Raw genomic sequence first — 27,208 nt, 5'->3', positions numbered from 1 at the left:
GTCGATAAACGAGTAGCCAGAAAAAAAGGAAAAAAAGAATAACGCATTCGACGAAGTGATAACTGCTACAGAAAAGTAACTGCGGCGAGGACGACCCATATTCGGCGGTAGGTTATCGGCGCACTCGCGCGTAGGCGCCTCCGTATCCATATATACCGCCCAAGTCGGCAACGGCAGTGCACTGCGACTGCATCCGCAAGAGAACCAGAACCGCTGGAGAGATGAGACCGTACAGCAAGCTGTTGCTGGCGTTGGCGCTGGCCGTCGTGGTAGCGGCGTGCGTGGTGTCGGCGGCCAAAGGCGACGGCGACGACGAGAACGCCTCCGGCAACGCGGGCCACGAGGGCCACGGCGGCCGGCACGAGGGCAGAGGTCACCAGCACCACGGCGAGGGCCGCAACTGCAGCCACTCGCACGGCGGGGAAGGCGGCGCCGACCACGGGGGGCGGCCCGGCGGCAGGGGGCACCGGCACCACCACCACCACCACGGCCACCGCGGCCAGCAGGGCGAGCACAGCCACGAGGGTAGCCACGAGAGCCAGGAGAGCCGCGAGGGCAGCCACAGCGGCCGCGGCGGACACCAGCACGGCCAAGGCGGCCAGGGCGGCCAGCAAGGGGGGCAGGAGGGCTCCCACGCCGGGGAGAACCGCGAGGTGAGTGTCGCCACTGGGACCCTTTCTGCGGTCCCCCACCTTCAGTCGGTAGACGCGGAACCCTTATACGTTTCAAATATTTGATCCAGTAAACATCCGCAACTGAGGAACGAGCGTTGGAACTTACACTACTGGTCATTAAAATTGCTACACCAAGAAGAAATGCAGATGATAAACGGGTATTCATTGCTCAAACATATTATACTAGAACTGACGTGTGATTACATTTTCACGCAGTTTGGGTGCAAAGATCCTGAGAAATCAGAACCCAGAATAACCACCTCTGGCCGTAATAGCGGCCGTGATACGCCTGGGCATTAAGTCAAACATAGCTTGGATGGCGTGTACAGGTACAGCTGCCCATGCAGCTTCAACACGGTACCATAGTTCATCAAACTGGCGTATTATGACGAGCCAGTTCCTCGGCCACCATTCACCAGACGTTTTCAATTGGTGAGAAATCTGGAGAATGTGCTGGCCAGCGCAGCACTCGAACATTTTTTGTATCCAGAAAGGCCCGTACAGGACCTGCAACATGCGGTCGTGCATTATCCTGCTGAAATGTAACGTTTCGCGGGGATCGAATGAAGGGTAGAGCCACGGGTCGTAACACATCTGAAATGTAACGTCCACTGTTCAAATTGCCGTCAGTGCGAACAAGAGGTGACCGAGACGTGTAACCAATGGCAACCCGTACCATCATGCCGGGTGATACGCTAGTATGGCGATGACCAATACAATCTTCCAATGTGCGTTCACCGTGATGTCGCCAAACACGGGTGCGACCATCATGATGCTGTAAACAGAACCTGGATTCATCCGAAAAAAATGACGTTTTGCCATTCGTGCTTCAAGGTTCGTCCTTGAGTACACCATCGCAGGCGCTCCTGTCTGTAATGCAGCGTCAAGGGTAACCGCAGCCATGGTCTTCGAGCTGATAGTCCGTGCTGCTGCAAACGTCTTCGAACTGTTCGTGCAGATGGTTCTCGTCTTTCAAACGTCCCTATCTGTTGACTCAGGGATCAAGATGTGGCTGCACGATCCGTTACAGCCATGCGGATAAGATGCCTGTCATCTAGACTGCTAGTGATACAAGGCCGTTGGGATCCAGCACAGCGTTCCTTATTGCCCTCCTGAACCCACCGATTCTCTATTCTGCTAACAGTCATTGGATCTCGAGCAAGGCGAGCAGCTGTGTCGCGATACGATAAACCGCAATCGCGATAGGCTACAATCCGGCCTTTATCAAAGTCGGAAACGTGATGGTACGCATTTCTCCTCCTTACACGAGGCATCATAACAACGTTTCACCAGGCAACGCCGGTCAACTGCTGTTTGTGTATGAGAAATCGGTTGGAAACTTTCCTCATACCAGCACGTTGTAGGTGTCGCCACCGTCGCCAACCTTGTGTGAATTTTTTGAAAAGCTAATCATTTTCATAACACAGCGTCTTCAAGTAGTCACCAGAGTTGTGTAGTACACGTTGCCAGCGATGTGGAAGGCGTAGTATATCGTTAGCAGTGCCTGCTGATCTGTTTATGTTGCGAATAGAGCGGTCTACTGACTGTCGAATATCTGGAAGAGTTCTGAAGCGAATGCCACGAAGTGGTTCCTTCATCTTCGGAATCAAAGCAAAGGCACAATGATTTAAGTCCGGGGAGTATTGTGGCTGGTACAGTACTTCCCAGTCCCATCGACCGAACAGACCAGCCACAGCTTGCACTGTATGCACCCGCACATTGTCGTGCAAAATGATGGGTGGTTTGCGCAGAAAGTGTCGCCGCTTCTTTCGCAAAGCTGGTCGCAGGGGACGCTCCAAAAACGAGCGGTAATACTGTGCATTGACGGTCTGCCAAGGAGGAACGTAATGCGTTAGGATAACACCATCACAGTCTAACACGAGAATCACCCTGACTTTCATCATACTGGGGCTCTGACGCACTTTCAACTTTCGCGGCGACCCATAATGACGCCATTCTTTGGATTGGCGTTTCAGTTTTGGCTCTTACGATGTGGCCCATGTCTCATCCAGCGTTACGATAGGCGTAAGAAAGTCTCTCCTTCGCGCTCACAGCGCTCCAAGTACGTCTAAGCAGCGTCGTAACTCATCCATTTCTGCATTTCCGTCAAGTCATGCGGAACCCATTGTGATGCAATTTTTCGCATGCCCAGGCCTCCTTCAGGATGCGAAGCACAGTCGTATGTGCTATTCCGGTTTCGTGGGTGAGCTCACGAATCGTATGGCGTCGATCACTGTCCACTAACGTGGCAACAGCATGCACTTCTTGTTCAGAGACGCTAGGACGACCTGCCCGATGCATATCTGCCACAGCCTGCCGACCTTCGTTGAAGGCTTTTACCCAACGTGCCACTGTTCCACGCACGCTTCTCGAAGACCTTGATGACACTGTCGTGCTGTACGACCTCTGGCACATTTAGTCTTGATCCAACTCCGTTGCTCCTGTTTCGAAAACACAGTTTCATTAGACCGCTCGATCACAAATGACTGTGTTTCCCTCGACTGTGCGCACACCGGTGACGTGAGACGGGCGAGTCCATTTGCTCGGAGGTAAGGTAGGTAGGTATATCAAAGTGTGCTATTAGCGACAATAGTAGATTCCATTGCATAGTGTCTCCACAGCAGTGTTGCCACTATTTAAGTTCCAACCTACGTATTTTTAAGGGATGTCAAATCAAACACCTTTCAGTCGTCTAATTTCCAAATTGTTATTTTATTTGGCTACCAGTTTCGGCGAGTTACTACGCCATCTTCATGCCCCGCGACCGGCAGATGATGGTTGAAGCGATCGCTGTATCAAGCAGAAATCTGCAGGTACCAGTATTTGAATGCAGGTCCCTATTTTGACAGGAACCGAGGTTGCAATCTTCCTACTCGTCGGTCAGGGGGCCTGAACATGGCGTACTAAACCGCCGAAACTCTTAGCCAAACAAAATAACAGTCTGGAAATTAGACGGCTGAAAGGTGTTTGATTTGACGTCCTCTACAGAACAGTGGAGTGCCGCAACTATCTTTGAAAAGATGGACATACACATATTTTTACAGGGTCTTTCACAGTTCGTGTTACGCACTTCTGGATTTAATAGAGTTTAATTAAGTTTTAAATGGGAACACACGTCCTGAAATGCCAAAACTGAAGGCGCCAGAGCCTGTAAATTGTTTGTATATACAGGGTGATTCCGTGATGATGTTACGAACTTTCAGGGTTGATGGAGCTGGATAAGTGTATCAATTTGAGGTAATGGTGCCTGTACCGAAAACGAACGAGTCGAAAGTTATAAGTGAAAACTGTTCTGAAACCTCTGACAGTGGAATACATGTACTGTTGTTGTTCTTGCTAAGACTGTGGGACATGCAGCTTTCAGAGGTGATAGTACAAACCGAAACAAGGAAAAAAGTCCAGTAAACATGGGTTCTAAAATTTATACCTTAACAGCTTTGAGCACTTGTTCAATAGAGGTGATATTTTCACACTAGCGAAGACGAGCAAGTGGTCATAGCTCTTTAGGTATGCATTTTACAGCCCTGGTTTACTAGATATTTTTTTCTTGTTTTGGTCCATACTACCATCTCTGAAAGTTGCGTACCCAACACTCTTAGCAACAACGGTACGGATGTATGTGTTCCACTGTCACTGGTTTCAGAACGGTTTTGGCTTATAACTTCCAACTCGTTCGTTTCTGGTACAGGCACCTTTACCTCGAACTGGTACATTTATACTTCTCCATCATACTTGAAATTTTTTAACATCATGGCGGGATCGCATTGTACATACATACATTTCAGGCGCCGGCGCATATAACTTTGAAGCTCTGTAGCACCGTTGAATGACGTTTCTGGACATGTGTTCCTATTTAAAAATCGTCTGCTAAGTCCCCTCTACAACATCTATAAGTGTATATCACGAATTGCGAAAGACACTGCAGAGTCAAAATCCACATCGGTTGTCAGCAGTTTCTTAATCTATTCCACGACCGGTTTCGAAGCATATAGTTTCATCTTCAGGTGCCACTAGTCACTTCCGCATCGTGCTGTCCAAGCGGGCAGTGTCTGCTGGTCCTACGCTCCCATGCGTTTTTTTGACGTGTGTGTGACCGCCCATGACTAGCCCGAACGCCACACATTTATGTTCCCATAATTATATTTGGTGGCCTCTGAAGATGAAACTTTAAGCTTCGAAACTGGTCATGGAGCAAATTAAGAAACTTTCTCTCAACTGAATCGAATTTCTGTCCTATAAATCAGTCGGTAAAAACGGAACCCCTCTGGGTCACTTTGTTATCAGTCTGTCTCTCCTTCTGTTACGACCCCTTTTCCCAGGAATAGGACTAGGTATCAAGCTGAAATTCATGTGAAATAGGAAGGTCTAGAGTGCTTCGACAGTATAAAAAATTCAAGCTTCTAAGGATACGGTCAAAGGATACGGGCATTTACGTCACATATTTTGATACTCGCGAATTCGCTCATCAAATCCAATAGTGTACTTCCCGTTGAACTGGAATCGTGAAATTCGGCAAGAAGATACGTTTCACAGTAAAAGCAAAGAAAAAATTCTAAATTTGATACTTTGTAAACTTATTACGTACAAAATATTTTCTCCCGATTGGTGTCTGGCTCTCTGTCCGTTAGTATGTTAAGATCCCTTTTTCAGGAGCGAGTATAAGCATCAACTTAAAATTTATGTCATATAGTAAGGTCCAGGATCCCTTGGCTGTGTAAAGAAAACCAAGCTTCTAACCCAATGCAGTCAAAAGATATGACCATTTGTGTTACGCATTTAGATCGTCTCAAACTCTCATCAAAACCTATAGACGAAATACCTCCATACATAATAAGGTTTGTACGGGACCCTCAAAACGCGAGTCCCACTCACACCTGCCTGGTTTTTGTTAATATTATAGTCGGCCTTTTTTTCTGCTTTTTGCCTAAATCAAAGACGCGTTTTACGACATGAAACACAATGTCGCTACGCTCAACGTATTGGGACACCCGCTGCTACGTCAGGTAGTCAAAAGCTATCATCAACCTAAGGATTGGTTTTTGCATCACACTGCCTTACTGGGCAGGTTTCTACAGGACGTTGTATACCGTTGCCTTACTCCGACCTATGAACTGACTCATCGAGCTAGCTATACAGGGTGGTCTGAAACAGTCTGAAAAGCTTGTAAGGGTGTTGTAGAGTGGGTTGTCCCGAGAAATAATTGTTAAGAAAAAATTCTACACGTTGCGCTGTTTCCGATTTAATTAGCCAATCAAGCCGATGCGATAGTAAATTCAAGTGGCCCGACAGCTACACTTAGTGTCAGTTGTTCTCTTAGCGCAGATGATAGCGCACGAGACTGCTCAGCCTTTGGTTCGGGTGCGGTCGTTACTACTGTTCCATGTCCAATTACTGTATCACGCTCGTTTTCGGTGTAGGAAACCAAACGAGGAAGAGGTTTGACGACACCGTTTCTGGCGGGCCGCTTGAATTTGCGCGCGCAACGACCTGATTGGCTAACTTCAAAGCTAATTGGCTCGAAAACGGCACATCGTATTCTTAACAATTATTTCTCAGCACAACCTACCCCGAAACATCCTTACAAGTTTTTCAGACTCTTTCTGACCACCCTGTAGAGGGATCTACAGTCTAGCGAAGACTCAGAGCCACGGTGAAAAGTTTTGAAGCATGACTTGGGGCTCAAGGCAGATTGCTCTCCCGCTTAAACTCATTCTAACACCACTCTGATAAAATGTTATTTATGTGCAATCGTTGTTGTTAATTCTCAGAGACATACTGACTGTCTCATGCGCATAGCTGATAAACGATGAGTAAAAAAAAAAAAAAGAAAATGTTTCTGAACAAACAATGTTTCTCTCCGTGTGGCCTTATTTATTTTGAGAGGTAGGGGCAGGGAGGGGATGGTGCGATCCGTCATTCTTCAGACTGGTTTGATGCTGCCCTCTTGGACTTCCTCTCCAGTGCCAGATCAGCATTTTGACCCAACATCCTCAACTATTTGTTGGATATATTCCAATGTCGTTCTACAATTTTTGTTCTTTGTGGCGCCTCCTACAACAATGGAAGCTATTTCCCGATGTCAGTCTTTCAAACATGTTCCATTCCTCGCCGATTCTGCGAAATACCTTCGTATTACTTATCTGCCCACTTAATATTTAGTGGCCTGTAACACTACATCTCAAACGCTTCGGCTCCCATCCATTTCCGTTTTTCCCAAAATCCACGATTCACATCTATACAGTGCTATGTTAGCCAGATGTACATTCTTCGAAACTTCTTCCCCAACTTGAGGCCTTTGTTTGATACAAGTAAACTTTTCATTATACATTTCAGCCATGAATCACGCAAATCTTATCACTATTAAATTCGACTTAATAAAAAGCCATCTTCAAATGGGCTGTTTAAAAAGAAAGGAAAAAAAGGGACAGTAACATAGCAGGAAACTAAATTCTAAATCATGCTGACTTCTAAACATAACCACACGGTCTTGAATACGTAACATATTGTTGTTTACAGAAGCTTGTTTGATTAGTAATTTACGTTACTACTAATTTAATATTACACTTTTTCTTTCTTTTCAAATAGAAACTTGATAATGACTTGGTAATAATGCGAAGGTGGTGATGACACTATTTGTGTGAGCTGAGGCTGAAATATATAATTTAAAAAATCAGTGTGTTTCTTTAATGCGGTGTATCTACTCTGTTTAAGTACCGGTCGATTTCTTTTCGCGAGGAACGCTGGCTGCGTCTTTACTATCCTGCGTTTCATGCCCTTCTTGATTCTTCTGTGGCGCGGTATTTGCTACCAAGGTAGCATAATTTCTTCACCTCAGATGCTATACGGTCCTCAGTTTTGATGTTAAGTTTATTGCTTACTCTCATTTCTGCTACTCCTCATTACTTTCATCTGTTTTAGGTCTACTTTCAATCCATAATCGTCCCCATTAGCCTGTAATTCGTCCTCACTTTCCCTGAAGACAGCAACGTCATTTGCGAATTTTGTCATTGACATTCTTCCAACACGAAGTTGCATTCCATTTCTCAATCTTTATTTATTTCCTTTGTTTCTTCTTCAATACACAGGTTTAACAGTTGACTGTACCCATCCCTTACATCCTTTTTAATACAAGCATTTCTCTCTTGGCCTTCCTTTTGTTCTCTATTGGTTTCTGTATGTATTGTATGGAGGCCCTCACGCGGCGTGGTAGTTGTGGGGCGGGAGGAAGGCCCTTGCTCCCCCCTCCCTCCTCCTCCAAAATGTTTGGGGTTACACTAGATACAATGGAAACTTTCTAGTACGAAAATGCTTTCTTATAATTTTCATTCTTGATTGCGACTGAAAGTCAAGTGACAGGATGCAACATGGCTGCGTCTGGGCTATTTCAGCACAAAGCAAAATACACTCAAGGTTAGTATCGTTGTTCGAAATTTTGTGTAAAGTAAATAGATGGCTTTCACATAGAAAAAAAGGATTTAGCAGAAAGAGGTACGTGGAGTAGAACAGAGCTGTCAAAGAGAAAGTAATCTTCTAGCCCCTGTCCAATCGTATCTAAGTAAGGAACTCCAACCACGTAAGAAAGTGAAGGCACTAGTTCGGAATCACTTAACTAGGCATTTTTCATCGATCACCTTATAAGACGGCTTTCGACCCAGTTAGCTACTGAAAGTAAATTTTCAGTCTGTTCGGTACAACGCGTGTCTGCGTTATCAATTCAGAAGTCAGTTCGGTAAGCCAGCGCATTCAGTATTTTGCACCCTTAGTTCAGCCTAACTGTAGATGGAAACAGGGTCACCATAACAACTCTGATCCCTGGAATCATTGCGAGTAATGTGAATCATTTAATTCTTTATTTCAGTTCTTCAAAAGTGAAATGACATTAAGCATTTCATCCATCCTACGGACTTTTATAAGCCAAAAAATATATTTAAAGAAATATAGAGATACTACTTTTCCAAACCCAACGAAAAACAGTCAATACTTAATATCGTTGCTGAGTATAGAATACCTAGCACTGATCCGAGTTGGTCTTGGAACACATTGTTTTCAATTAGAGCTAGCTGGAAATTCTAAATCTTACCAAACGAGGTATGATCGCTAGTCATTGATAATCATAAAATCGGGTAGAGTTCGAATCCACCTATTCAATACAACAAACAAACAAGATTAGACCCCATGACGTTATTTCAGAGACGTGTTTCCGCTGTCCACGTAGGCTGCATTATTGATAATCTTGCAAGGGGAAAGCACGACATGGGTAATTCACTGGGGATAAGCGAAGGTAAATTACTAGTCCACCTGAAGTTTACCCGCTCATAGAAGTTGTAGAGCACACTAGCCAACCAATTCCGAGAAAAAAACTGTAAAATTTCGAGTGCAGCTTTATATATTTTAAACATTTCCATTTGGAGTAACCAGCTTAGCGAGAGCGATTCTTGAGTTCTACAACAGTAATCAAACAATAACCTAATAATAAATAATGATCTTCATACTTCAGTAACATTACTGTAAATTAAATAAATATTTATCTAGACGTTTTGCGGAAATTTGAGCTATTAATACGTTTATGGGTCATTTAAGGGGAATGAAAGCAGCAAATCAATTCTTGTCCGCCTGTCTCGCTATTAAAAGGCTTACTCGAATCTGTATTTATATTACCTATAATATGAAAAGTAACAGTAGGTGAAATAAGCTCTCCAAATCCTACGCCTCCCCCCCCCCCCCGCCCCCACCGGAAAAATAATCCTTCGTGCAGGCCTGTATATAACTCACCTTTCCCTAGAGCCTACACCCATTTTGCTGAGGATTTCAAGTACCTTGGTCCACTGTACGTTGTCAAATGATCTTTCTTGGTCGACAAATGCTACGAAGATGTCGTCATTTGTCTTTAACTCTTCGTTTAGTTACCAAATATAACGTGACACCAACCTACCCTTCCTAAAGCATCTCCCTAAGTTTCCGTGAATGGAAATATTCACTCTTAACTAAGTAGTATCAAAGAAAGAGGTTCCGTGAAAAGTATAGAACTGTCTCGTTCTCAAGAAACTGATAGTAAAAGTGATCGAGGTGGAGCGACGAAGGTACAGGGCTCTCAGTCGAATGAAGCAGATTTCAAGCCTCCTTTAAGCGATCCAAATTTATGTTTTCATTGGTTTTCCTAACTCACTTTGTAGAATGTCGGGGTGATTTCTTCGGCAAGGTAACAATCGAATTTCTCTCACGTCGTCCAACTCCTTTCCTAAATCAGCTACAGTCAGACCGTTGTCAAGATGACAGTCAAGTCTGACCTACCTTCCTTCCATCTCTTTTACTAGAGGAAACCCCTTTGACAGACAGAGGAAACCAAATTTGCGGTATCTAAGTTTTAAAACAGTCCTGTTTTCCATACAAGTTCTCCTGTCTCTTGCAGCCCACCCCTTCAATGTGTTTGAAGAGAGGCATCTGGCACCAGCAAAAGGTATTGTGATGAGTTAACACTACATCGAGTTTAAGGAAGATTCCTCGGCTTCAAATACATAATTGTTATCCATTTTTCATCAGTCACCAAGCTCAAAAAGTCGACCGTCCGTTATACAGTTAAGTCGTACCATAAGCTTATGACTGTTTCAACTGAGGTTTGTTTTCATGACTGCACTCGAAGAAAAAGCATCAGCTGATTCTGACATAAGTTTGTGCGCAATATAACACAGTGTCAGACATCTGGCTCAATCATCGACAGTAACATTGTCCTTCAAGAATTCGACACCCTTCAGTTTCGTGGTAAGTAACCGTATGAGTCTCAACATTACAAATATACAAGGAAAATCAACGAGTTAGGCGTTTCGTTGAGTTAGTTCCTGAACATTTGCAAGAGAAAGAGATATGGCGCAACATCCGTCAAAATAAACTTTCTTGTGATAATTCTGGAAACAGAAGGAGTTTGGGTGGAGTTACGATATATTTCCCGTCTGTCCACAATGATTTAGGTGTTTCGAGATTTTCATTAACTTAGCAAGAGTTTCAGACAGTTCCATTAATCTGGCGACGGTCTCTCCCATCAGACACCTTTTTTCGACTATTTTCCTGCCCCGCTTCGAACTGCACCTTTATGACGAGAACTTTATCTCTGTAAACTTTCTGTCTTCCTTCCTGTCTCACACCTCTTCACAACGGCCAGCAATACGAAAGGTTTGTAACATATTTACCAACAGCGGTATTTGAACCAGATCCCCCTTTGACACTTCTGCCCGTACAAAGTTCACCGTCTGAAAACGTGTAATATGGAAGTCTAGCTGTAAACGATTTGCTGATAGAAGTTTTGTACCAGTCTCTCAGGCTTGTTCCGATAGTTCAGTTGATACCTTGTGTTTTCGATGGCAGACATTCCTCTTCGAATTATAATCCGACACGCAATTTCACTCCGTCACAATTTAATGGAGGGTCTGCATTAAATTCAAGGGGCGTTCATTTAGTAATGCAATACTTTTTCTGAAAGCTTGTTGGTTTTATTGAAGATTCCAATACACCATATTATTCCCCATTATTTTATCTACGAAACTTTATTTTTAAACATTATCTCCGTTTAATGCGATGGCCTTACGCCACCTTACTAGGAGGGCCTCTATGCCCGTACGGTATCACTCTACTGCTCGACGTCGGAGTCAACGACTTTATGCATCAATAACTTTCCCCATCTTCCACTAACTGCTTCCTGCAGAGTCCATCCTTGATTGAGCCAAACAGATGGAAGTCGGAGGATTCGAGATCCGGGCTGTAGGGGGTACGAGGAAGAACAGTCCAACGATATTTTGTGAGTTGCTCTCGGGTGCACAGACTTGTGCGAAGCCTTGCGTTGTCATGGAGAAGAAGAAGTTCGTTTGCTTGTTTTGACGACGAACATGCTTCTTCAATTTCGTGAGGGCTGCACAATAACGTCAGAGTTGATCGTTACACCGTGAGGGATTACATCAAACGGAATATCCCCTTCACGGTCCCAGAAGACCGTCGCCCTAACTTTATAAGCTGAGGGTGCGGCTACGAACTTTTTCTTCGGAGAAGAAGGGGTGTGGCGCTACTCCATGGACTGCCGCTTTATTTCTGGTTCGAAGTGACGAACATATGTTTAACTGCCTGTGACGGTGTTCGGCAAAAAATTGTGACGACCAGCCTCGTATCGCGCAAGCAATACCGCACAGATGGTCCTTCGTTTCCGTTTATGGTCTTTTGCTAGGCGACGAGGAATCCTGCGAGCACACACCTTTGAGTAGACCAACTGATGGACAAGTGTATCAGCACTAGCAACAGATATGCTCAGTTGTGCAGGGAAGTGTTTTATTGTGATCCGCCGACCACGTCGGATGGGTGTCCCCACATTCAAACAATGCAAGAGTTACAGCTATGTGCCTCTGGCCGGCGCCCGGGAGACCGGATATATTGCGCGACCTCGTTGCGATGATGACAGACGCCTCGCCCAACGATTCACCTTACTTTTGTTCATTGCCAGGTCTCCGTAAACATTCTGCAAGCGCCTATGAATATCTACGATTCTCTGGTTCTATGCCAAAAGAAGCTCAATGACGTCTTCCTACTTGGAATGTACCACCGATACAACGCCATTTTGAAGGCTATGTATAGTGCTGTCACCTATCGGGTCTTCATGAAACTATATGAACTGAAGCGAGAATACTCCACAAGGGTCAACAATACGTTCTGTACTTTTTCACTCGATATCCGCCTCCGTAGCGTTGTTGTTGTGGTGGTCTTCAGTCCAGAGACTGGTTTGATGCAGCTCTCCATGCTACTCTATCCTGTGCAAGGTTCTTCATCTCCCAGCACCTACTGCAACCTACATACTTCTGAATCTGTTTAGTGTATTCATCTCTTGGTCTCCCTCTACGATTTTTACCCTCCACGCTGCCCTTCAATACTAGATTGGTGATCCCTTGATACCTCAGAATATGCCCTACCAACCGATCCCTTCTTCTGGTCAAGTTGTGCCACAAATTTCTCTTCTCCCCAATTCTATTCAACACCTCCTCATTACTTATGTGATCTACCCAGCGTAGTGGTAGCGATTCCGCGTATCACGCTGGGGGTCCGGGTTCGATTCTCAGCAGGGGAGTCATCATTTTCATCATTATGGACCAGTAAGTCGCCAAAGTGAAGTCAACTAAAAATGACTTGCAATACGGCGGCCGAGCTCCCCCGCATGAGGCCTCCCCGCCAACAATGCCATACGATCTTTTCAGTTTTTACAACCGATAATAGGCCGCGGAAAAAAGGGTTGCATTACTTATTGAACGACCCCCGTAATAGGATAAGTTCTTGGTCATGCGGCACCAGGATCTGTAAACTGTTAGCAGTATTATACATTCCTTTTATTGGCATCCTTGTTAGATGCGACAATTAGACTTGCATTCTGCCTCATTATAAACTTTCCTACAGTTCTGATTTCAATCTCGCCTGAATGGAGCCTTTAGAGACTACGATTTTGGAACTCGTAAATTCTAAGTCGTAGTGTGAGCGAAGCTTCTCTCGCTGTTTGCCACATGTTCAAACGGCCCAGATAAGTTATTTGCTGTTACGCACAGCGATAACGACTTTTATATCAACTTGTCGTCATAACAGAAGTTCCAAGTATAAATTTGGTTCGCCCCTTGAAAGTAAACTACCATGACCTCTAGATAATCTTCGTCTTGTACTACGCAAATGATAAACAGGCTTTTCCTAGAACTTAGCCCGCTGATAGGAGTCGGTCGCAAACTGGACCAGCACAGCGAAACAGTTCAGAAGTCATCTAAGTCTTCAGACTATAAACCAATCAAATAAGTCTCCCTTATCAGGAAGATAACACTTGACCCCAGCATGCGAAACAAAATTTAATGAGGACAATGTTTGTTTACTGTTTGTTGCTTGCAGCATCCAAGTTTCTGTCTAAATGGTAGAGAACAGAGAAATAAAAACTGTTCGAGCTGTAAAAAATAACATCAGATATCAGCCGCCTGAACCGGTACTGATACCTAGCTACATGTAAAACAATATTTATTTCATTCCCTGTTCGGATTTCATTAATGCATGTACTCAAGACACTTATTTTAGAATTCTCCTGTCTCCTACATCACCATTATCGTTAAATCTACATCCTCACAATATGGAAACTCAATCATTTTTGGTTACATATCTGAAACTTACTTATCTTATTTACTTAGTACTTAGTATTTTGATGAATTCTTAGTTATAGTTACTACATAGCGCGTCTACCGTTTTTCTGAGGATATCTTTTTGCTTTAAGTGAAACAAATATTGCAACAGTCACATTCAATAAGATAGATTAAGTGTTCCGATATTCAGCCATAAAATTGTTGAGCATGTCATTTATGCTGTTCACCTCATGCTGGTCGCCTCAGAGCAGTGTTTTACGTATATAACAAACGTTGCGAAAGTTAATCACCAATCAAAAGTATCGATAGCGAAGCATCGAAGACTTCAAGTTTCTTTGTATTTGCTAACCAATGTTCTTTCCGCTTCCTGAGATAATAAACAACGTGATGGTTCGACGTTTGCTTTGTTATTATGGATTGCTCAGGGCAAAAAGATCTTTACGCACTGGAGTGTTTAGTACATAAGAAAACTTTACGCAATGGAGAAGATTAGCGTTTAATGTTATTTTATCTCTAATATTTTGCTGTAAGTGGTAGCTAAGAGCCTACAAACCGGAAGGAAAAAAACCTGGATTCGTTCTATTGTGACATTAAAATGTTATATAGCCGATAAATTTCTTTCAGAAATATAATCTGAAATTAATTCAATTTTTCGTGTCAAATTTGAAGTATACTCTGAACTGCACTACACTGAATTTTACTTGCAGGCATCAACCACCCATTTATTAACTAGCTTTGGAAATAGCGTGGGGCACTATAACAATAAACACCAGCAGATAAGACATTGAAGGTTTTGCCTGTAGAAACTTTTCTCCATTAAGAATTTTTTTCTCCGCAGTCCCTGCATCTAAATATATCGACCGCAAGCTATTGTTCATTGCGAAGCAGGGGTTATTTTCTATCAGTGTTAACCATTTGTTGTGCTCTTCCGTTATGAATAGAGAGGGAGCAAACGGACTGTTTCGCTCGGCGACGTGCCGTTATCTTATTTTTCTTATTGTGGTAATCACTACACGATAGCTGCAATAGAATCGTAGAAGAGCCTACCTCAGACACCTGTTCTCTAAATTATTGAGAACAATTTTGTCTTTCTTCCAAGGAATTTATCTAGCGCTAGTGATGCAGCTTTTTGGCCATTTTCAATTCATGTAGGAACAGTGTCTTCATGTGACGTAACTAACGTAATAATTCTACATCACACGTGTAAATAAGCACATCCTACTCGAAAAGACAAACAAAAAATACTAAAAATTTTCAGACAAAAACCTACATAGATTCTTACGGAGTATGGTCGCGCTCTTTTTTTCCAAAAACAGCTCAAGATACCAAACAACTTTCTCGGCATGTGAGCAGTAAAGGTTTGTTCATTTGCATTAAAATGTTTCAAAAAATGACTAGGAAATGTTAATCGAAGCCTATCAGTTTGGTGCAGTTGTGCTTACGAAACACATAATTGCATGCGCTTCACAATTACTGGGGTTTTATGCAGGGCTGGATAGCTATAACTTGAGCTAAGGCAGTATCAATAAACTCCATCTTTTTTATTCAATTAAGATTAAATATAGATCTACTTATCTTTGTCTCGAAGTGTGTCAGACATCGAAATGGATCGATTAATTTCTATGTGCGATACATTTTGAGGAATAAACAAGCTGATACCTTTCAGTCTGCATAATGTATGCCGCGACCATCTGAAAATTTGGAATTATCTGTTAGGCCTTCCACGGATGATTGCTTACTACAGAGAGAGTGTATTGTTTAGTGGTCCTTATTATGTTGCCTCTTTATTTCATCCTTTTAATCGGTGATTTAACTGCAACATTCACGTGAGAAATCTGTAATGTTACCGACCTCCAAAGTCTCCTCGAATTTCCTCTTCCGGTTATTCCTTCTTGACGATTTTTATGAACTTTAAGCAATTATTGTAAAATTTATATTGAGAATAACTTTCACTTCATTCACATCTATTGTTTGTAAGCACTTTAGATGATTAGCTTGCTTGTCATGAACTAAAGGGATAGGGGAGGGGGGGGGGGGCAAAAATAAGGAAACACAGAAAACACAACACATTACAATACCTACTATTGTGCACGATACCCGCTGACATTCAAAACAGCTTCCAGTTTTCAGGGAATAGATAAATACAGGTCCTGTATAGTATGCAAAGGATGCTTATACCATTCTTTCTGCACCATAGTGGCAAGCTCAAACAACAATGATGGAGGTGGACAGCGATCATGCACCCTTCTCTCCAAAGTAGACAACGAAAGCTCAAAAAATTGGGTGTTTATAAATGAGTATCGGGGTTTTAACGCTTTATAATATTTATTACATTAAACTTACAGTTATAAATGATATGTCAAATGAAAGAGCAACTCAAACAGTTTTACCAAGAACCTTATAAATGTTCAAAGTGAGCACCATTTGTCACACGGCACACGTCAAGTCTATAGCCGAGTTCTTCCCAAACGTTGATAACTGTGTCTTCAGTGACTGTAGCGACAGCTGCTTCAGTGCCGTTTCTTAATTCAAGGAGGTCTGCTGGTAGCGGAGGCACTTACACACGATCCTTGATGAAGCCCCAAAGGAAAAAATCTCATGGCGTTAGGTCGAGTGAACGTGGAGGCCATGCAAAGCAATCCCTGTCACTGGGCCCCTTGCGACCTATCCAGCGCTTGGATACAGGGAAGTTCAACCAATCGCGTACTTCGCTATGGCAGTGAGGTGCCGCACCATCTTTCTGGAAAATGAAGTTCTCTGGCTCATCTTCTTCCTACTGAGGGAAGAGCCATTGCTCTAGTTTATCAAGGTAAGAAGTGCCAGTTACAGTAGGTTCACCAAAAAAGAAATGCCCATAAACTTTCGACTGGGATATGCAAAAAAAAACAGACACTTTAGGGGAATCTCATTGCATTTGTACCACATCGTGAGGGGTTTATGAGCCCCAGATGCGCACATTGTGAGTGTTAACATGTCCAGTAAGGTGAAAGGTCGATTCATGACAGAGGACAACATAATCCAGAAAGTCTTCATCGTCATGAAACAACATTTCGTTTGCGAAGTTGGCACGTAATCCATGGTCTGCCGGCTTTAGAGCCTGTAATAACTGTAAACGTTAAGGACTTAGTTGTATGCGTTTTCTTAAAACTTTCCAAACAGTCGACGCGGGAACTTGTAATTCTGGGCTGATTTCTTTGGGCTACGAGTGAACGACTGTCTCATTCGCTCAACAGTCTCTTAACTAGCTCATGGTCGTCCTGTGCTCTCCCCTTTACAAAGGCAGCCAGTATCTTCAAATTGATGATACCATCTACGAATGTTATTATCACTTGGAGGATCCCAACCGGTCTTCAGCCAGAATGCACGTTGCGCAGTAACTACAGATTCGGTCTTTGCAAACTGCAAAAAACAGAACATTTCTGTTTACTAGACGCCATCTTCGCTACTACCGCTGTCTAGCGGACTGCAGCAGAAACATTGCGCACTGCACATGTGCACTGTTGCCAAACACAACTTTCTGAGTTGCTCTTTCATTTGACATATCATTTATAACCGTAATTTTAATGTAATAAATATTATAAAGCGTTAAAACACCGATATTCATTTATAAACACCCTTTATTGAGATCTGGCGACTGTGTGGAGGCCAGGGGAGGCGTGACAGTTCATCCTCGTGCTTCGCTAGACCAGTTGTGGAAGATGCGAGCTCAGTGAACAAGGTCCCTCACATTTCGGAACACAACATGTCCACGAGAAACAAACACTGTACTATGGGATTCACCTGACCAGCCGGCCGGAGTGGCCGAGCGGTTCTAGGCGCTACAGTCTGGAACCGCGAGACCGCTACGGTCGCAGGTTCGAATCCTGCCTCGGGCATGGATGTGTGTGATGTCCTTAGGTTAGTTAGGTTTGAATAGTTCTAAGTTATAGGGGACTGATGACCTCAGATGTTAAGTCCCATAGTGCTCAGAGCCATTTTTTTCACCTGACCAGCCAAAATAGTCACATAATCAATATCAGTACTGCAATCTTGCAGAGTAGCCATGGGGCTCACGGAATGCCACGATATTGCTGCCTTATTCATCACCGAACACGCGCTATCCTTCGCTCTAGAGGCATAAACTAGGCATGGAGCTGGAAACATGGTGAAATAAGACTCGTCCAGCAGAAGGACATTCTTACATTGCTCCATAGCCCAGCTTTTATGGCTTCGGCAGCAAGTTTTCCTGCTGCTGTCATTTGCATCACGGATGAGCTGTTTTGAAATTCCAGCTCTCCCTGCAAATCGCTGCTTCTGGAGTTCCCTTCCTATTGTTTCGGTGGTTCATGAGAGCGACATTCAGTTCTGTAGTGAATTATGCGGCTGTCGTCCTCTCATTTTTTGTCACAATCCTGTTCAATGACCATCCAACACGATCACTCGGTACACACACACTAGCGGACGCCGTTTATCCGGTTTCCTTGGATGTTGTTTAAATATTCTATACGATGTCTGTTGAAACACCGAACGTGCTCCAACGACTTGCTCACGTTAGAATTCACTTATTTCCGACGTAACGCACTCACATCTACACAGAACACTGTCCTGACCACGACCGACACTTGCGACGAATGGAAGACCCTCCGCACAGGTGACGTTCCTGGTCAGATACTACATCGGAATCTGCAGGCCTGGCTAGCATCTGCATTAACATCTACATCTACACCTGCATCCATACATCCGCAAGCCACCTGACGGTGTGTGGTGGATGGTGGTGGTGATGAGTGTTTATCGTCCCGTCGACAACGAGGTCATTAGAGACGGAGCGCAAGCTCGGGTTAGGGAAGGATTGGGAAGGAAATCGGCCGTGCCCTTTCAAAGGAACCATCCCGGCATTTGCCTGAAACGATTTAGGGAAATCACGGAAAACCTAAATCAGGATGGCTGGAGACGGGATTGAACCGTCGTCCTCCCGCATGCGAGTCCAGTGTGCTAACCACTGCGCCACCTCGCTCGGTGTGTGTGGTGGAGGGTACCTTCAGTACCTCTAACGGTTCTCCCTTCTATTCCAGTCTCGTATTGTTCGTGGAAAGAAAGATTGTCAGTATGCCTCTGGGTGGGCTCTAATCTCTCTGATTCTATCCTCATGGTCTCTTCGCGAGATATACGTAGGAGCGAGCAATATACTGCTTGACTCGTCGGTGAAGGTATGTTCTCGAAACTTCAACAAAAGCCCCTACCGAGCTATTGAGCATCTCTCTTGCAGAGTCTTCCACTGGAGTTTATCTGTTATCTCCGTAACCCTTTCGCGATTACTAAATGATCCTGTAACGAAGCGTGCTGCTCTCCGTTGGATCTTCTCTATCTCCTCCATCAATCCCATCTGGTACGGATCCCACACCAGTGAGCAGTATTCAAGCAGTCGGCGAACAAGTGTACTGTAACCTACCTCCTTTGTTTTCGGATTGCATTTCCTTAGGATTGTTCCAATGAATCTCAGTATGGCATCTGCTTTACCGACGATTAATTTTATATGGTCATTCCATTTTCAATCACTCCTAATGCCTACTCCCAGATAATTTATGTAATTAACTGCTTCCAGTTGCTGGCCTGCTATATTGTAGCTAAATGATAAAGGCTCTTTCTTTCTATATATTCGTAGCACATTACACTTGTGTACATTAAGATTCAGTTGCCATTCCCTGCACCATGCGTCAATTTGTTGCAGATCCTCCTGCATTTCAGTGCAATTTTCCATTGTTACAACCTCTCGATATACTACAGCATCATCCGCAAATAGCCTCAGTGATGGCTTGGTTCAAATGGCTCTGAGCACTATAGGACTTAACTTCGGAAGTCATCAGTCCCCTAGAACTGAGAACTACTTAAACCTGACTAACCTAAGGACATCACACACATCCATGCCCGAGGCAGGATTCGAACCTGCGACCGTAGCGGTCGCGCGGTTCCAGATTGAAACGCCTAGAACCATTCGGCCACACCGGCCGGCTATAACATTCTAACTGGGAAAAGATTGCATTTTAAAGTCCATATATTCTGGAACGCGAAAATTTGAATGCGAATAACTATTGGAATATAAGCTTATTGGAAAAAGCAAAATGTTCCTTTGAAAGTAGAAAATGGGGAGCTTTCAAATCAGCTACGTCAATCTTGAAACAAACAGTTATTAGCGGGGACGAATTTTGTAGTTCAAATGGTTCAAATGGCTCTGAGCACCATGGGACTTAACTGCTGAGGTCATCAGTCCCCTATAACTTAGAACTACTTAAACCTAACTAACGTAAGGACATTTCGAACCTGCGACCGTAGCGGTCGCGCGGTTCCAGACTGTAGCGCCTAGAACCGCTCGGCCACTCCGGCCGGCGAATTTTGTAGTGTGCGTGGTGTACATGACTATAAAATTGTAAGTATTTCCTTAAATAAAATGTTTCCATATGTACTACCATCATCGTCAGTAGTTTGTAACCTGTACTATGAATAATAAAGTGTACTGCACAAGAATTTACTGATGTTCTGTAATCAGGTCCATATCTTAGGTGTGTAATAGAAAACAAAAAAATATTTATTTTCAGGACTGGTATTGTAGCAAGTGTAGGTATCGTACCTTGCCAAGTCTCGAATGGTTAGCGATAGTTGTATGTATTAACTAGTTTCTTTATTACAGCTTTCTTTCGCTGAATAGTCTTTTAATTTCTATTTTATTTTCTCATTTCAGAATTATTAGACGACGGATAACGCCGGCTTCATTGAAGACACGACCATATCTAGAGGTCTGCTGTACATAGATACAAACTGTTGACGTCAACTGCAACCTAATAAAATTACACGTTGTTAGTATTGCTTGTTTCATTTCAATGTCCAAGTAACACACCTGCAAACAAACTAATGCGCCTTTTATTAAATTTTTACGTTTTTCTTGTGGGGCACAACTAACATAGCTACATTCCATGGCTGAGGACGAAGGACGAAGAAGTGTTGTCATAACTCATTACCTATTTCTTGCAAGTTTTTCAGCGATGAATTGACAACAGCTAGTTCGAATGACATAAATAATTAGGTGTAAGTGATGCACGACGAAATAGTTTATGTGTATGTAAAGCGATATACAGAAATACAACGCTGAGGGGTTACATACCAGGTGTTTCCGCATGTGTTCGAGTAGTGATTTTGTGTTGCACAACTGCAATAGGTAAGATAATGGAAACACTAAAAACTATTTAACACATGAAATGTGAACTGGTAATGACCAAAACTGACCTCGGCGTTACTATTTGAGCAAAACTAATTAAAATAAGGTCGAATAAAAGCACTATGTGAACGGATTATTCCTACAACTGAAACAAAACGGAAATGTAAATGAGACATTACGTGGGTAGTTGTACACACATCATCACTACAGACCGTAGAAAAACTCAAAAACTTGGGGCTGACAAGAGTGCAACGCCTTTCATCAAATTGACGTCGATTCAGAGATGCTGTGGAATGAAAGGGAGAGATAATCGAATCAGAACTGTGCCAACAGCAAAAAATGTTTTTGTCCGTTATGGAATAGTTCTTTCACAACCATACTGTACGTTTTATTTACTTTCTCACAACTAGTAACAAGGCCGAAGCCTCATTATGTAGGGCTTATATTCATTGACAGACACAAGTTGCATTTACTCACTGGTCAATGGCAAGACAAAAGTCAATTAAAAAATCATGTTATAGCTGCCTTAAGAACGCACAAGAAAGAAGAGTGAAGTGGAAGGAGCATATCAGCATAAAGGAAAATAGCAGAATTCAAATGGTTCAAATGGCTCTGAGCACTATGGGACTAAACATTTTAGGTCATCAGTCCCCTAGAACTTAGAACTACTTAAACCTAACCAACCTAAGGACATCACACACATCCATGCCCCAGGCAGGATTCGAACCTGCGACCGTAGCAGTCGCGCGGTTCCGGACTGTAGGGCCTAGAACCGCTCGGCCACCGCGGCCGGCGAAAATAACATATTGTAGAGACTAGTTTACCGTTACTAGGTAGTGTGTCAAAACACGGGAATGTCAGTTCAGAGGTCATACATTATTTTGAAAGGAAAAAGAAGATATATTATGGTTGAGTGGAACGACAAAATTCCCATATAATTCTGCTATTTACATTGCTTTACATGTATCATTTATGTTATACACTAAATCGCATATGAAGTCTATATATCACACTGCTTGACAACGTATAAATTAATTGAAATGGTGAAGTGCGTATCAGTAGCCTAGAGTCAATGTAAGTCCTGCTGTGCCTAAAGTATGATTTTACTAGTTTTTTGTAAATACGGAGAAAAATGTGAATCGTCTCTCTACTCCTACGTTTATGAAAGTTATGAAAAGGTAACAAATGTATCTCACTTTTGACGTAAGAGGCAAACTCTACAATCTCATCTCAGTTATATGATCGCTTTGCTATATCATTTCGTGTTCACTGTTGAAAATGGACTTCATCAGGCTAGTTTAAAGTGGTAATAGTGATCATTGTTTCAATAGGTTTTGTACGTATGTACATCTACATACATACTCCGACAGCCACAGTACGGTACATGGCGAAGGGTATCTCGCACCACTACCATACATTTCTCCTTTCCTGTTCCACTAGCATAGAGAGCGAGCGAAGAACAACTGTTTATATGCCTCCGTATAAGCCCTAATTTCTGGTGCCTTATCTTCGTGGTCCTTACGCAAAATGTATGTTGGAGGCAGCAGAAACGTCCGGCAGTCAGCTTCAAACGCCGGTTCTCTAAATTTTCTCAACAGTGTTCCTCGAAAAGAACGTCGTCTTCCCTTCAGGGCTTCTCCGTAATAAATGCGTGTTGCTCGAAGCTGCCAGTAACAAGTCTAGCTGCCCGCCTCTGAATTGCATCCATGTATTCCTTTAATTCTACCTGGTGCGGATCTCAAACACACTAGCAGTACTTAATAATAGGTTGCACTAGTGTCCTATCGCAGTCTTCTATACATTTGAAGCACACTTTTCTAAAATTTTCCCAGTAAACCGAAGTCGACCATTCGCCTTCCTTACCATAATTCTTACATAATGGCTCCAAGTTATACAGCTTTGAGACATTACGCCCAGATATGTAACCGTTGTGGCTGTGTCAAACAGGACACTACATTACAGGTTTCTTTTTCCATTCTCATCTGCATTAACTTACATTTTTCTACGTTTACAGCTTGCTGCCGTTCATGACATAAAGTAAACCATCGAGTAGAACAGAAGTGATATCTGGCGTTCCGCAAGGTAGTGTCATAGGCCCTCTGCTGTTCCTGATTTACATAAATGATCTAGGTGATAATCTGAGGAGCCCCCTTAGATTGTTTGCGGATGACGCTGTAATTTACCGTCTAGTAAAATCAACAGAGGATCATCCGCCCCCGGTAGCTGAGTGGTCAGCGCGACAGACTGTCAATCCTAAGGGCTCGGGTTCGATTCCCGACTGGGTCGGAGATTTTCTCCGTTCAAGGACTGGGTGTTGTGTTGTCCTAATCATCATCATTTCATCCACATCGACGCGCAAGTCGCCGAAGTGGCGTCAAATCGAAAGACTTGCTCCAGGCGAGCGGTCTACCCGACGGGAGGCCCTCGTCGCACGCCATTATTATTATTATCAGACGATCAATTCCAATTACAAAATGATCTAGATAGAATTTCTGTATGGTGCGAAAAGTGGCAATTGGAACTAAACAAAGGAAAGTGTGAGGTCATCCACATGGGTACTAAAAGAAATCCGATACATTTTATGCATACGATAAATCGCACACATCTAAGGGCTGCCAATTCGACTAAATACCTAGGAATTAAAATTACGAGCAACTTAAGTTGAAAAGACCACGTAGATAATATTGTGGGGAAGGCGAAACAAAGACTGCGCTTTGTTGGCGGAACACTTAGTAGACGCGACAGACCCACTAAAGAGACAGCCTACATTACACTTGTCCGTCCTCTGCTGGAATATTGCTGCGTGGTATGAGATTCTTACCAGGTAGGATTGAGGGAAGGTATCGAAAAAGTACAAAGAAGGGCAGCTCGTTTCGTGTTATCGAGCAATAAGGGTGAGAGTGTCACTGATATGATTCGTGAGTTGGGTTGGCAGTCACTGAAACAAAGGCGGTTTTCTTTGGGGCGAGATCTATTTACTAAATTTCAATCACCAACTTTCTCTTCCGAATGCGAAAATATTTCGTTGACACCCACCTACGTAGGGAGAAATGATTATCATACCAAAATAAGAGAAATCAGAGCTCGAACGGAAAGATTTAGGTGTTTCTTTTTCCCACGCGCCATTCGAGAGTGGAATGGTAGAGAAGTAGTATGAAAATGGTTCGATGAACCCTCTGCCAGGCACTTAAGTGTGAATTTCAGAGTAACCATGTAGATGTAGATGTAGAAATTTTGTCAAAGTCATCTTATGTTCTGCTCTAGTCACTCAAATGACGATACCTTGCCAAACACCACAGCGTCATTAGGAATCAACCACAGATTGTTCCCCATCCTGTCCTCCAGATCATTTATGTACACATAGAAAACTGCGGTCCTGTCACACTTCTCTGAGACACTCCTGATAATGCCCTTGTCTCTTATTAACACTCGCCGTCGAGGACAACGTACTGGGTCCTATTACTTAAGAAGTCTTCGTGTTGGACGTTAAAACTGTAACACCCTAAAGCTGACATGCAAAAAAACCACATATTGGCGTTAAGTATACAACATGATTGGATATGCAAATGATAAGAATTTTAGCACAGCCGCATAAACCAGAGGAGTAACACTCAGTATATAAAGAAACACTGTGGAGGTCATTCGTAAATCTCGTTTCAATGTCAGCCATTAGTGAGTAGAAAGTAACGCGTCTCATTTAAGAAGCACGTGTCGGACTTCGACTGGATGGTGACGTAACTGCGGCTTATCGTTGCGCAGTGCTGTTTTTCGCGTTGGTCTGGATCGCACGACTGTCATGGGAATATGGATGATGCAGTGGGTTCAGAAAGCCCACAAAAAATACCATGCCCTATCTTCGAGATAAGCGAGATGTCCAGATGTCTTCAGTGGGTGAGAGATTTGGGGACAGTCGAAGAAACTGTGTATCGAGGAAGTGCAGGACAACTTCGTCAACACGCGGCCTCTCTTTGTTGTTAAAGTAAAAATGTCTCACTCACTGAAGACATCTGGACATGGGTTGCCAGGACACTGGTAAGAACTACGACTGACGAATCCTGGCACAGAGTTGAATAGCAAGAAACGACTTACCGGCAGCTGTCGCCAAAACTCGAACTGACTTCATATCCAGACGAGTTAGAGCCATTTTTGTTGTCAAGATTGCAGCCCTGTGTGTCAAATTTAGCGCCCCGTACGCCCCCAAATCACCCACAAATTTACTCATGTGTTCGTCCTACTAAGCTGCATACGTACAAAATGCAAAACAAAATTTCGTCACTTTCTATCCTTCCTGACACTGTAATTTTAATGCCTAGCAATGTATAATACGAGGACACTGTCACATTGCCGGAAGCATTTCGTAAGTACTTCTCCGTCTTTGAAATTGTACGATGTTATACTTGTGATCTTGATGAGACCAGAACTTCTCATGATGTGAAGAGTGCGAAATAACTGGAAATGCAAGGGAAATCAGTAAAGTATGGAAAAAATATTTTGGCCTACAAGTGCAAGTTAATAGTTATTCAGTTTACCTTGATATTCTATGTAAAGTGAGAAACATTTTCAACAATAAAGAAGCAAAATAAAAATGCGTATGCACCACATTGCATCGCTACGAAGTAATACACACGCTACAAAGTGCCTTGAGGAACACTCTTCTGAGTTTAAACACTTCCGCTGGTCACCAAACTCTCCACATATGAACATCGTTGAGCATATCTAGGATACTTTGCAACGTGCTGTTCAGAAGAGGTCTCCACATTCGATTTCCTTCGTATGAAGAGGTCTACGCATGGGTACAATCGTGCTTCCATATGCAAATGCAAACATTTTTACATCAAGGCATTGACCGTATTGTCTAATTGTGAGGTAAATGATTAACAATTATGGCGATTACTTTTCAAATAACTGAAGGGCCAAAGAAATTGGTACACCTGCTTAATGTCGTGTAGCCCCCCCCCCCCCCCCCCAAGAGCACGCATAAGTGCCGCAACATGACGTGGCATGGACTCGACTAATGTCTAAATTAATACTGGAGGGAACTGATACCATTAAGTAAATACTGAAGTAATACACACACAGAAAGTTTCGTAATTACTGATAATTCGAATATCGCGACCAAATACTGGCCTGGTACGAGGTACCCCTATGAGAGGTCCAAAACATGTCCAACTCCTGAACGACTCACCACTTGCTAATTAACCTCCGTTTGATTCTTCGGACCGTCCTCTGGGTCATCCGTCGTCTCTCTTCTTCTGGCGGCATCGTTGACAATCCTGACGACGGCGCACAGGATGTTGGTGTCCTCGACAGTCTTTCCACAGATCGCCTTCCTAAAGGCGAAGACGCGCGGCTCATCTGTCACCGGCGCGGCGGAAACCTCCGCCTCAGCTGTAGCTTGACTTCCGTCGCCACCGTCACTCTCGTCGGCCTTGACCGAAAAACTCGTCAGCAACAGGAGCAGCGTCATCAACAAAGACATAGTGACGAGCAGCTGTGGCTGCAGCGGTGCCCGTAGCGAACTCATTGCGACTGAAGTCGCCAGCGAAGGCAGCGGGGCGTCCGAGACGACCTCAGACGTCACCGCGAATAGTTCGTATCGCCTGCAAACCGGTGAAGACTGGTCAGAGTTGATCTCCTTTCTCCCATATGCGTCCCACTGCACAGAGCGATAATCTTTAGCTTTCATATCACCGACTGCACAACAGCACACATCTCAAAACGCTATACACACGTCTGAAGAGGGTCGAACCTAACTCTTCTTATGACTGTCAGATCTTGATGAGACGTAACCGAATATTATGTCCTAAGTTGAGACATGCAACGCAGTGGCAACTAATTTCAAAAGTAATCTGCGTAACAGTTAACTCATTCATACCACTGTGAGACAAGGTCACCACCTTCGTGGAAAAATGTTTGCAGTTCCAGAATGAGATTTTCACTGTGCAGCGGAGTGTGCGCTGATATGAAACTTCCTGGCAGATTAAAAGTGTGTGCCGGAACGAGACTCGAACTCGGGACCTTTGCCTTTCGCAGGCAAGTACTCTACCGACTGAGCTACCCAAGCACGACTCACGACCCGTCCTACAGCTTCAACTCTGGCAGTACCTCGTCTCCTACCTTCCAAACTTCACAGAAGCTCCTTCCTTCCAGGAGTGCTATTCTGCAAAGTTCGCAGAAGGGCTTCTGTGAAGTTTGGAAGGTAGGAC

The 27,208-nt window shown here is 43.6% G+C and overlaps 1 protein-coding gene and 1 long non-coding RNA gene across 2 annotated transcripts in view; one reads left to right on the top strand and one right to left on the bottom strand.

The window, feature by feature from the left end:
• Positions 1-26,623, bottom strand: part of LOC126175505 (uncharacterized) — a 52,252-nt gene extending 25,629 nt beyond the window's left edge. Inside the window, exon 1 of the long non-coding RNA XR_007535577.1 lies at positions 26,188-26,623. This is a non-coding gene — a long non-coding RNA (uncharacterized LOC126175505). The remainder of the gene's footprint in view (positions 1-26,187) is intronic.
• Positions 117-20,650, top strand: LOC126175503 (zinc transporter zipt-7.2-like). The gene is made up of 2 exons (XM_049922327.1): positions 117-653; positions 20,529-20,650. Exons 1-2 carry the CDS (start codon positions 222-224, stop codon positions 20,535-20,537), a joined length of 441 nt encoding a protein of 146 aa, XP_049778284.1. The 5' UTR covers positions 117-221; the 3' UTR covers positions 20,538-20,650.
• Positions 26,624-27,208: the final 585 nt, after the last annotated feature.

The sequence above is a fragment of the Schistocerca cancellata genome, chromosome 3 (genome assembly GCF_023864275.1).
Source record: "Schistocerca cancellata isolate TAMUIC-IGC-003103 chromosome 3, iqSchCanc2.1, whole genome shotgun sequence".
Lineage (NCBI taxonomy): Eukaryota > Metazoa > Arthropoda > Insecta > Orthoptera > Acrididae > Schistocerca > Schistocerca cancellata.
The sequence above is the reverse complement of the archived record's forward strand: the minus strand, read 5'-3'. Positions and strand labels throughout refer to the sequence as shown.

Excerpts from the sequence above, each read along its gene's own strand:
- LOC126175503 (XM_049922327.1), top strand. The coding sequence starts at position 222 with ATGAGACCGTACAGCAAGCTGTTGCTGGCGTTGGCGCTGGCCGTCGTG.